At 41.9% G+C, this 12,456-nt stretch overlaps 1 protein-coding gene across 1 annotated transcript in view; it reads right to left on the minus strand.

Annotated features, from left to right (window-relative positions):
* POLG (DNA polymerase gamma, catalytic subunit) overlaps positions 1 to 12,456 on the minus strand; it is a 1,518,109-nt gene that overhangs the window by 571,094 nt on the left and 934,559 nt on the right. Inside the window, exon 17 of the mRNA XM_044078211.1 lies at positions 4,954 to 5,089. Coding sequence (XP_043934146.1) covers positions 4,954 to 5,089 — 136 coding nt within the window. The remainder of the gene's footprint in view (positions 1 to 4,953; positions 5,090 to 12,456) is intronic.

The following is a 12,456-nucleotide window of genomic DNA, read 5'->3' on the forward strand; positions in this document are numbered from 1 at the left end:
TTGGTTCTGTCCAGGTAGTATCGAAGTTGTCTGTGAATGTCCAATGTATGTAACAGTCTTTCCCCCTTATTCTCAGGATTGGGGAAGAAAGCAGGCAGATGAATAGCTTGATTTAAAGAAACCCTAGATACCACCTTTGGTATAAAAGTAGGGTTGGTCCTTAATGAAACCCTGTCTCTATGGAAAATTATGAACGGTGGTATAGCCATTAGGGCCTGTAGTTCCGAAACCCTTCTTGCTGAGGTAATTGCCAACAGGAAAGCTGTCTTCCATGAGAGAAATTGCAAGTCAACTGAAGCTGCTGGCTCAAATGGAGGTAGAGTCAGTTTTTCTAGGACAAAATTGAGGTCCCAGGCTGGCACTGGAGCATTTCTTGGTGGTTTAATGTTCTTGATTCCCCTGAGGAATTGCCTTAGCAAAGGATGTGAAAAGACAGGCGGATCAGTGTTATATCTAGCTGAAATAGCTGATGCATGTATCTTTATGGAAGAATATGAGAGTCCATTCTTTAGCATATCTGCCAAATATTCCAGGATGAGTGGGATGTTCAATAATGATGCATCATGTCCCTTGCTGGTATTCCAAATGCTGAATCTCTTCCATTTTGCTAAGTAAACCTTTCTGGTGGATGGTCTTCGAGCCTCTGTTACTATCCGCTGAACTTCCTTGGAGAGAGATAGGTTGAGATTATTCATGGGATCTCCCAGGCTGTTAGCTGCAGTGTCTGAAGGTTTGGATGCACTGTTTTGAAGTTGTGTTGAGTCAAAAGTAGAGGCCATTGGGGAAGGGCCCACTTCTTGGTGTGACATATGCTCCGTAGTAGTGGATACCAGTGTTGTCTTGGCCAGTCCGGAGCTATTAGGATCCCCTTGGATCTCTCTGCTTTGATCTTTAGTAATACTGAGGTCATCAGAGGCAGAGGTGGGAATGCATAGATTTTTAGGGAGTTCCAGTTGAATGAGAGAGCATCTATTTTCCAAGCTTGTGGATGGTATGTCCTTGAGCAGAATTTTTGTAGATGATGGTTGAGGTGAGAGGCAAATAGGTCTACTTCTGGCCTGCCCCATGTCGAAGTGAGCTGTGTGAAGATCTTCGGATATAACCTCCACTCGTGTGGATCTGTGAAATTCCTGCTTAGGCTGTCCGCCAGCACATTGTCTTTGCCTGGAACAAACTGGGATTGTAACTGAATGTTTAGGCTCAGTGATTTTTCCCAAAGATGCATTGTCAGTCTGCAAAGGGGGTAAGAATGGGTGCCCCTTGCTTGTTTATATACCACATCACAGTGGTGTTGTCTGTCCGTATCAGTAAATGGCCTTGCTGAAGTTGGTGTTGAAAGGCCTCGATGGCATGCATTACTGCCAGCATTTCCTTTTGGTTTATGTGCAGATGTGTTTCCTTTGGAGACCATTGTCCTTGTATACACCTGCCTTCCATGTGCGCCCCCCATCCAAGGTCTGAGGCGTCTGTGGTTATGGTCTGTGTTATCTGTGTTTTTTTGAATGACATACCTGTGTTTGCCTGGCTTACCGAGGCCCACCATAGGAATTCCTTTTGTAGGCATGGAATGAGCGGTATGGTTGTCTCTAAGTTGTTGCTGTGCTGAGACCATAGGCTTTTTAGGTACCATTGAAGCTTTCTCATGTGTAGTCTTGCTAATGGAACCAGGAGAATGCAGGATGCCATGTAACCCAGGGCCTGTAGGAATCTCCTTGCAGTCATCTGGGTAAGTTTTGCTAAACCTTTGAAATAATGAGTTAACTTCTCTTGCTTGTCTAATGTTAGGTAAGCCATTTGAGAGGCTGTGTCTAATTTGGCTCCTAAGAAGATTATTTGCTGGGATGGCTGAAGTCTTGACTTTTGGAAGTTTACTGTGTATCCCAGAGCTTGAAGTAATCGTATGACATAGTCCAAGTTTTTTGTCAACATCAATTTGTCGTCCGCTTGTATGAGGCAGTCGTCCAGGTACGGGTAAATCTGGATCCCCTGGAGCCTGCAATGAGCAATTACTGAAGCCAGGCATTTTGTGAATACTCTGGGCACAGTAGATAAGCCAAATGGCAATGCTGAGAATTGATAATGCTCTGGCCCTGCAAGAAATCTGAGGTATCTTCTGCAGCTGTGTCTGATAGGGACATGCAGGTATGCCTCCTTGAGGTCCAGAGTAATCAGCCAAGACCCCTTGCCCAGCATGGGAAGGAGTTGCTGTAGAGTCAGCATTTTGAACTTTGGTACTATGAGAAAGGTGTTTAATGCGGACAAATCCAGTATTGGTCTCCATTGAGATTCTTTTCTTGGAACAAGGAACAGTCTTGAGTAAAACCCCTGGCCTTGTTCTTGTTGTGGTACTCTTTCTATTGCTTTCATCCGAGTCAGCAGAGAGATTTGCTTGATAGCCTCTGCCCTCTGGTTTTGTGGTAGGTTTGGCATGCCTTGTTTTCTTGGTAAGGTATGAAAGTGGAACCTGTAACCTCGGTCTATAATGTCCAAAATCCATTTGTCCTTTGTCAGTCTGTGCCAATTGTCTGCAAACAGAGATAATTTCCCGCCCAAGGGAGCTTCTATTTGTTCCCTGGTAGACGGAAGTAGAGGAAAGTCATTGAGATTGTGGTTGTGGGACAGGTGAAACCCCTGTGTCACTTCTTTGGTTTGCTGGCTGCCATTGTCGTCCCCTGTAAGGACCTCTGTATTGTCCTCTTCCTCGCCACGCCTGTTTTACCCCTTTGAAACTTTTCAGGATTAGGAAAGGACCAGTTTTTTGAAGGCCAATTCCTACTGAATCTGGGGGGTTGAACCTGGAGGAAATCTTTCACCGTCTGAACTGATTTTGCTTTTTCCTCGATGGACTTTAACACATCCTTAGCATTAGCACCAAAAAGCTTGTTCTTTTCCAAAGGTGCATCCAGAAGTTTTGCCTTTACATGATCTGGTAGAGGTTGATCTTTTAACCATGCATGTCTACGAATGACTGCCCCTGTCATAGCTGCCCTACATGAAGCTTCCAGTGCATCATATCCACACTGCAGGAAGTGATTGCTTACTTGCTGAGAGTTATGTACAGCTTCCTGCAAAGACTTCCTGTCTAAAGGATCAGGAGAGGCCAATGTTTTCTGTAAATCTTCTAACAGGAAATCCTGATATTGTAACATATGAAAAAGGCAATTCAAAGCTCTCATAGATAAAGTAGTGGAGGTGTAAACCTTTTTACCCCATCTCTAATGACCTAGCTTCCTTGTTGGAGGGCAAAGGATTTTTAGAGGTGGAAGCTGAAACACCTTTAGGTCCCTGGGAAATAGTTTCCAAATCAGCAGTATGGGCCCTGAATAAATGGGAATGTGTTTCAGGGACCCTGTAATACCTGTCTGGCTTGGCTGGAGCAGGAGGGAGAGAGTCAGGGGTAACACTAGAGTCAGAATATAAATCATCCAAAACATCAAGCACAGGAGGAATAGCTAAGGGCCTGTGCTGGGGCTTTTTAAGGAAAGTCCGAAGGCGCTTTCTGGAATCAGAATATTCCTGGCCATGCCACTTGAAATGTTCCCTCATGGTATGCAGAACTTCCCCAAAAGAAATATCCTCAGGAAGGGAGGCCGAGGGGATGGAATCCTCTGCATCCGAGTCCTCATAGGTCTGGAAGAGCTCTTCCTGGCCATCAGAGTGGACAGAGTCCTCAGAATCTTCATCTGAAGGAATAGGGTCAGAGGGTTCAACCCGGGGCCTTTTATCAGAAGGAGGCTGGGATCCTCTCTCAGGATGGGTCTGTGAACCTCTAATCATAGCAATTAAGTCAGCAGCCATAGTCATAATTTGTGTCTCTGGAGTAGGCTGAGGTAAGGCTTTAGCAGAAAGATGCTTGGTCTTGCTGGCCGCCTTAGCCCTAGTGTAGGCCTTAATAGACATGGCCATAGGAGGCCTGGCAGCTCCACGTGCAAGAGTGACCTTATCTACAGCAATGGTCTCGGGCATTTCCTCGGTTTCGGTATCCGGAGGAAAATCAATAACTGGCGCCGGAGTGATATCCGGAAACGGGGTCGTCGGTAATGCGGTGTCTTCGGTTCGGAGCGGTGGAAAAACCATCTCAGGGGGAACCGGAGCACTCGCGGTAGGTTTTGGCGTGGAGTTGGTGGTAGACGCGGGCCGAGGATGTCGGTCCCGGTCTTTTCGTTTCTTGGGAGTTTGCGATGTCGGAAGCTCCAACGGCATTGTATAGGCAAATTTTTCGCCGAAAAAATCTTCAGCGAACTCCGCCTGGCCCCTGAGAGTGCGCTTGTTGAAGTGAGCACAGGCTACACAGGTCGAGACGTCGTGGTCTGGGCCAAGGTAAGGAAGACAGTAAGAGTGGAAATCCTTATGAGGTATTTGTTTACCACAAGAAAGACAATTGTTAACTTTTTCAGTAATTTCTGACATCGGCTGAGGCAAGAAAAGGTCCCCAACGGGGTACTTAGCTTTTTTGATGACTTCGGAATCGAAGAATACAGGAGTTGACCGACCGGCACTTGCGAACTGCTTCTGCTTCGGGCACCGCGCGGCAAGAAAGACTGAAGAAAATGGCGTCGGCTGATGCTTATGTACTCCAGCCGCTCTGACGTCGGAGAGAAATGCGACATCAGCCGACGTCGGACCCATACTTTGGAATCCGGCTGACCGAGGGCTGCCTGAGGCAGGACAACCCATATGTTATGACTGCAGTTGCATTCTTGAAGGACATCTTTAAGTATACAATCCCATTGTGCTGCAAAGGAATACGTTATCAAAATGCTTCAGGTGCTGTAACAATTTATTTCCTGATTATGCTGTTCCATACAATCCTATCAGTGAAAAGTGATGGTGCTTAGTATTGTTCTGTGCTACTCATTGTATTGCATTATTAGCTTCTGGTTCTGCCCTCTCAGCTTTCTGCATACAGTATTCATCCTTGCAACACACTGAAAATTAAATAAAACTGCTTACCATGCATTCCAGCAAAATGAGCATCTCCAAGAATGGCAGCTATCCACAGTTCCTGAGAGTCCACATCTGCTCCAACGAGGTGATATCCTGGGGGAACCTGCACCATGGCTTTAAGCTCACTGCCTACTCGGTCATTCTAAAGACAAGGTGAAAAGCACTAAACAATACTGTACCTAGATAGATGCTCTGAAAGAAGCAACAGTTACTTGATAGAAACCTATATTCATACAGACACCAAGTTAAAACATAAATTCAGCCACAGACGACAGCCGCAAAAAGGACAGTGGAAATGCACAATGAAAACTAAATAATACAGTCTGCAATCCATTCAGTTACAGAAGTTTAAAACCCTACTTGACTTGTTTTCATATCTTCACTGTTACTGCAATGGTTCTCTGTCAGTCCTACACTGTTGAAATCCACTTGTGTACCTGTTCAACCTCTTTTTTAGGTGCTATTCCATGTATCCCTTTGTCATTTTATAGGAAAAAGGCTTTTTCAAATGACTACTTAGCTTTTCACATTCAAAATCAGTTGCTCTTTGTGACTAAGATTTTTTAAGCATATTACCATTCTGCATTCCAGTCACACCTCTATAATACTTGCAAACCTCTTCACAAACACCCATTATGTAAATATTTATGTATATTGAGGTTCATAATTTCTTGCACCTCTCTCACCATAAATAACTGTCTGTGCATCAGAAGACGTAATAGGTGAGATATTCAGTCCTCCTACACAAGGTCCAGGTTACAATCCTGACTTCTGGACACTGTCAGAGCAGACAATGCATGGTTTCCGCAGGTCTGTGTGGGTATCCTTCCACCTTACAAAAACACATTGGATGTTTCTGCCTCAAAGATAGAAAGTACTGGGTTTGAACTCAGCCCTCCCAGTTCTGCTTGTGCAGTCTACCATCAGAGGGGACCCAATAATGCAAAGGGTCATTGGGGACACTAGGTAATGCCTATTGGGGGATAAGTCATGTGGACTGACTACTTTAGGCATCATATCTGATGTGTACTATCCTCTACACAGGAGAACATGGACCACAGTGTGTGCGCCATATCAGCATTGGATATTTGGTGGTGCAACAATTGATACTATGAGACAGTCACATCAGTTAATGCTGTCAAAAAGGGGTGTGGGTAATAGATGATGCTAAGTGATTTGATTATCTAGCCAATTCCAACTTAAACTAGGGATCCATGCTAACAGTGGTTGGGGGGTCTATATACCCTATAGGCCAGTGTATACCTACCAAAACATCCAATAGTCCTGGGACAGTAAGGTGCTAGCCAGTCAGTGTCCAGTTGCCCCGAATGGATTACTTAGGATAGATCTGTTGTGTGAATGCTGATGTAAAACCAAGCAACCTGCCAAAAATGAACTAAGGATTGCTACAATGAATATACCTTCACTGACCAGATGCAGCTTTGAAGTGGACAACATGATGATAAGGAGGAGACTGGAAATTTGGTGTATTTAGGAGACAAGGTAGGAAAAGCAGTGCAACAAAGTCTCTTGGCTTGGGATCCAGAGTCTACTAATGGAGGTAGACTAAAAACAGTGCGATAATTGTGGTGAGAGACTGCCTTCTGAAGATAACAAGGGATGGCATCATAATTAATGACAACTTCATAGCAATCAGACTCCAGTATAAAGACTGCATAGTCTTCATGATCTCAGCCTATCCTCCACAGTAAGGCTGCAATGGTGAGAAAAAGACGGCATTCAGACAGCAGCTGCAGGATTGATTTATTGACATTTGATTACCAGGAAAGTCTGACTGGGTAGAAGCCCATTTTCAGTGGAGGGCAGGGGAGAAAAGCTCAAAATTATTACAAAACATTTTAAGAACAATAATTTTACAATCTTCAAAAATATCTGCAGTTTAAATAATTATAACAAATTAGACATAATATAAAAACATTGGTTAAGAACCGATACAAGTTATATGACAATCATTTAATATTTACAGACATTTTAGATAGTTTGTAGAAAAATATAGAAGTAAATTAGTCTAATACAAACAAGAATTGCAATATGAAGTGGGGAAAAACAGGCTTATGGTACATTTAGAGAGAAAGTCAGGGAAGAGAATCTGATAGAAGTAAATGAAGACGGGAAAGTAGGAAGTATATAAGGAATGGAAAGGTACTTGTTCACATTTAGGGATATAGTTTATCCTGGTTTGGGGCAAGAACAGTGCCAGATTTTAACTAGGAAGTCTTTCAGAGTGCTTTTGAAAGATGGAAGAGAGGGTGTTGACTTGATGTATACAGATAAGGCATTCCGGGCCTTAGCAACCTTGTACAAGTGCAGAATGGTTTTCAGTGCTGGACAGGCATATCGATGCTGGACAATTTTATATGAGGTAAGAAGCTGTGTATATATTAGTTGATGAGGCAGTTCTAACCAATTTAAGCTTTTCAGTGTTATACAGTGGTGGATTTTGAAAGCGGTATTTGCTGCAAATTTAGCAACTTTGTTATAGCACTGTTCAAGTTTTAATTTTTGTGAAGCCTGCAGTTTAGCAAGGATGGGAGCGCCATAAAGAAGTGTGGGGAGGAGATAAGTAGTGGCAAGTGTAGTTTTAGTTGTGTCAGTGAGAATTTACTCAAAAAATTAAGACAAAACGAGTTGGTCTTGATAACAGGAGACGTGAAAGCTTGTATTGAGACAGAACAGGATACAAGGACTGCCCAGGTCTACATGGTTGTGACAGGAGCAATACTAAAGGTAAGGCTATTCTAGACAGTCTGGCAAATGGTTTAACTGTGCTTCCTACAAGAGTATAGTCATGAGGAAAGCAGAGTTCCTGTGTATCCTGTAAAAGTATACTCATCTTTACAGGAGACTACCCTGTACTCCTGAACTGAGTATACTCACCACGGCTTCTAACATCTCCTGGTAAAGGTATATACATAAAACTGTAAAGGTACATACATAAAACGAAGGCAACAAAATTGCATCTACAAGCCGACATTGCTAAACATGCCAGAGAAATGGACAGCATGTCTTCTGCAGAGCTTGAGTTCTTAAGTAATGCTAGCAAAATGTTATGAAAAAAATAACATTTCCAGATTTACATTAATAATGCAAAAACAGTGTGATACTGTTATGTTGGAGATGCTGTATTCAAGCAGTGTGCATTAGTAAAACATAACATTAAAATATGATGGACAATGTGGAGACATTTTGAGATATACATGTTCTTTTAGTAAAGCAGTTTTGACTATTACCTATATTTTCATAATTGCATTAATTTTGTAAAAGCTGTGTAATCTACAGGTGAACAAATGATGCCATCTCATGTAAAACATAAAGGTACACAATACTGCCACTGATCTGTGCCATCTAACACTAATGATTTTGTAGATTAATATTGTTTTGAAATATTGTGAAATTGGTTTATGCATAATATGCATAGATTTGGCAATAGCACAAAACAATAATAGGCTACCCCCTCTTGTCATACATCATTGGAAAGTTCTTGAACAGGTGAACAACTCCCTCAATGATATCTTGGATCTATCCTGCACATCTACAGAAATAGGACCTTTTGTTTGACTATAACATTAGTAATTTATTGGCAAACAAAATAAAATTTTTCTTTCATAAATTTGCAATGAAAAAGCAACATCTACAAACAGACCTTTTGACACCAACATCAGTGAATAGCTCACTGTCCATTAAAGAGATATCATATTTTACATTTTTTAAGTCATACCATTTAACAGATATTATAAATCCAATGAAGTGTATTTTATGTACAGAAATTTGGAGAAAAACTCTCAGGAAGAAGTTGGTTTCCTGAGTTAGAAGATCTCAGAAAGCACAGGTGTTAATTGGCCTCCTGTTGTGCAGGATTAGATGAGTTAAGGTTGGAAAGTGCATGATTTACCAAGAGGCAGTCATAAGATCACCTACAACAGCTGTGAATATAAAACTTAGGAAGACTTTCTCCTATTGAAGAAATAACAATGGGGCGAGATCAGAGATTGCAAAGATATCCCCAGTGAAACAGCTAGATTACAACATAATCCACATGTGGCCACAATCAGCTGCTAGTAGTATTCAGAGAATGCTCTAATGTCAACAGAGACAAGACTGAAGACCTGGAAGTTGGCTGTTATGAAAGCACATGAGTTTAAGGAAATACTCAGGGCTTTAGCATCTCAAGATGAAGAAATGGGTAGAGTCAAAGAAGAGTAGCAGAATCTTAAAACAACACATGTAAAGAAGAAAGAACAGATGCATGGCTGTGCCAGACATGGGAATAAGGTATATAATGAAAGCTGGTAGTGAAATCTAGAAGTCCAGGAAGTTATCAAAAGAAAGGAGTGCAAGAAGTGGAAGTGGTGGTAGATAGAAAAAGATTGATCAGGCAAAGAGGGAATACTGGTTGGCTAACAAAGAAGCTAAGACAGCAATCACAATGGGAAAGAGCAATGTATTAGACAAACTCAAGCAGCTACTGGAAACTGATTCATCGGATGTTACAAAGGTGCTCTAGGCTGCAAGGCAATGACAGAAAGTTAAGATAGTCAGCAAATGCCATTTATAAGGAATGCCAGCAACAATCTGTTTGCCAGTCCAGACGGCATCAAGGAAAGAAGGAGTACTTCAAGAAATGTCTGAATGAAGAAAACTACAGAAGCTGTACTGCCACCTATACTGAAAGGGGAAGAAGAACCACCTTATTATAAGTGCAAAGTGCACCAAGAAAGATAAAGTCAGGGAAAGCAGCAGATTCAGATGACATCACTGCAAGTGTGATTAAATGTTGAGGGCTTTTGAGGATAAATGGCTCTTGAGGCTACTCATCACAGTAATGAGAGAAAGACAGATGCTTATCCTAAATGAATGGAGAATAAGCATTCAAGTACTAGTGTATAAGAACAAAAAGGGGATATTCACAGGTGTGGGCAGTACAAAGGTATCAAATTCCTGTTATGCTGCATGGAAGTGCTAGACAGGGTGACTGTCTGACTGATGAAGTGAAGACACAGACTGGTACAGAGTAGGGTGGGTGATGTGTAGTTTAGATTCAGATCAGGATGCAGTGGAGCTGACCCTGTAGTTGCAGTGACACAGATGGCGAAGAAGAAGCTGTAGATGAGGAACGAGTCCAACCGGGCATTCCTAGATCTGGAAAAAGTACAAGATAAGCTTGTAAGAAAGTTGATTTGAACAGTCCTGAGATGGCTCAAAGTCAAGAAAACATTGGCAGAATTGGTGAAGATTAGGTACAGGAACCCAATGACAAGTATGACCAATGTTTGGACTCACAGATGAGTTTACAGTGGGAGTAGATGTACATCAGGCTCACCTGAGAGCCCACTGTTGTTCATACTGGTGACGTACTATAAACCGGTCAGAGGGAGCTGTATGGAAATGTGGCACTACAAGCAGACTTTGAACAGGAACTTCACTAAATTATAGGGTACTGGAATGCAAAAATGAAGGAACATGGGATAAAACTGAGTACATGCAAAAGGAAGCTTAAAAGTGAAACAGGAGGGAATGCAGTGGCACAGGTTAATAGCATCAGATATCCTGGAAGGGCGACTGAAGAAAAGGGAAGTCTGAATGTGGAAGCCAACTAGCACAAACTGTCAGTCGTAAAGTGTCATAAGAATGATAAAGAAGTTGAAATGTAATGTGTGCAAAACAGTGGTGTAATTAGTGCTTATAGTACAGAAACTTGAGCTGTGAAGGAAAAACACTTGAGGAAGCCTGAGATGATGGAGATGAAGCGGCTAACAGGCACTGTAGGATGCACATCAATGAACAGACAAAATAAGGACATCAGTGTAGAAGCCAAAATAAACCCAATTACAGAGAAGATCAAACAGAACAGATTATGGAAGTTCTGCTTTTCTGCAGATGTAACTGAAGACAGTTTGGTAAAGCAGATCTGGGACAGAAAAGAAGGTGATAAGGGGAGATGAAAACATCCAGCCAAGAGATGGATGGATTGCACGAGAGAAGACCAGAGACAGTGTGGTATTACAGCTGAACAGGGCTAAAGAGTGGTTCTAAACAAAAAGAGGTGGTAACAGTTGATACCACCATGTAAGAATGTGAAAAAGGGGACTGATGATGACTGAAGTTTATAGGTCTCCCTTAACATGGATTTTGGTATACGCTCTAAGACATTTTTCTACTACATCCATTACTCTACTTTGGCCACTTCAACATGTAACCTCCAGAAATCGTCAGAATCAGTGATGACCTGACTTCCAAGATGGCAGCATATTGGGTAACAGCTTAATTCTAGCTCTGTTGGGATTAGAACCATGAGAAGTCAGTTCAGTGAACGGCTTTCACATCAAAAATGCTGTTCGTCAAACTCGCTTTTGTGGGGGGCTGTGCCTCCAACACCCCCCCCCCCGCTAATTAAATATACAAACTCTGGGATTGCACTACTGTGAGGAAAGGGCAAATTTTCTGATCTTCACTGTACCGCGATCTCACTATAACAGTTTGTTAAACTGCATTTTCGATGTAAAATGCTGCTCGCTGAACTGAGTTTTCGTGGTTCTACTATAGACCCACTCTCCCAGTGTAAAAAAAACTTAACAGAGAAAGCCAGTGGACTTATACCACTGGGTAAATTTCAGTAACTGGCTAGTAAGTGCACTGCCTGGATGCCAGAAAAAAAGAAACAGAGGATCTAAAGGAAAATCAGCTTCAAAAGGTGAGGAAAAAACACTGACTGGGAAAAGTACTGTAGCTGTTCAGCAAAAAGCAGTGCAAACTCCAGACATGACTTCCAGTAACCTAGAGGAAAGTATAAGACAACTGCACAAAAACCTGACTAAAATAAACAAAACACTGATGCAGTATATCAACTCAAACAACAAAAGGCTGGAAAAAAAATGTCTACACACGATGTGCCCTTTCAACTAACAACTCCTGTTGTAGAACTCCAGTCCAGTTGCTTATTTGTGCTTTCATAAAATTAATGCAGGCTGTTCCTTCCAGCTTCTCTGGTATAGCTGAAAATCTCAGGTTGTCCTCTAATTCTATTATTTTTTGAAACATCTCTTCCTGAGCAGTCTCATATTCAGACAGCCTTTTCTTCATTTCAACCTCTGATTTTTGCAGCTTTATCTCCTCATCTGAATATCTGTTTAAAGCTTCATCTATTTTTCCAGCATTTTGCTGGTTGTGTTGATATACTCCATCAGTGTTTTGTTTATTTTAACCAGGTCTGTATGCAGTTGTCTTATTATCTTCCTGTAGGTTACTGGAAGCCATGTCTGCAGGTTGTATTGCGTTTTGCTGAACAGCTGCGGAACTTTCCCCAGTCAGTGTTTCTTCCTCAATTTTTGTAGCTGATTTTTTTCCAGGCTCTTTGTATTTCTTTTTTTCCTGGCATCCAGGTAGCACACTTACTAGCTAGTTACTGAAATTTACCCATAAACACATAAGTTTACTGGACTTGTCTGTTGAGTTTCTGTTTTCACAGTGGGAGAGCTAGAGTTAAGCTTA

This window comes from Protopterus annectens, chromosome 7.part0 (genome assembly GCF_019279795.1).
Source record: "Protopterus annectens isolate FY-2018-M chromosome 7.part0, PAN1.0, whole genome shotgun sequence".
NCBI classification, from domain to species: domain Eukaryota; kingdom Metazoa; phylum Chordata; order Ceratodontiformes; family Protopteridae; genus Protopterus; species Protopterus annectens.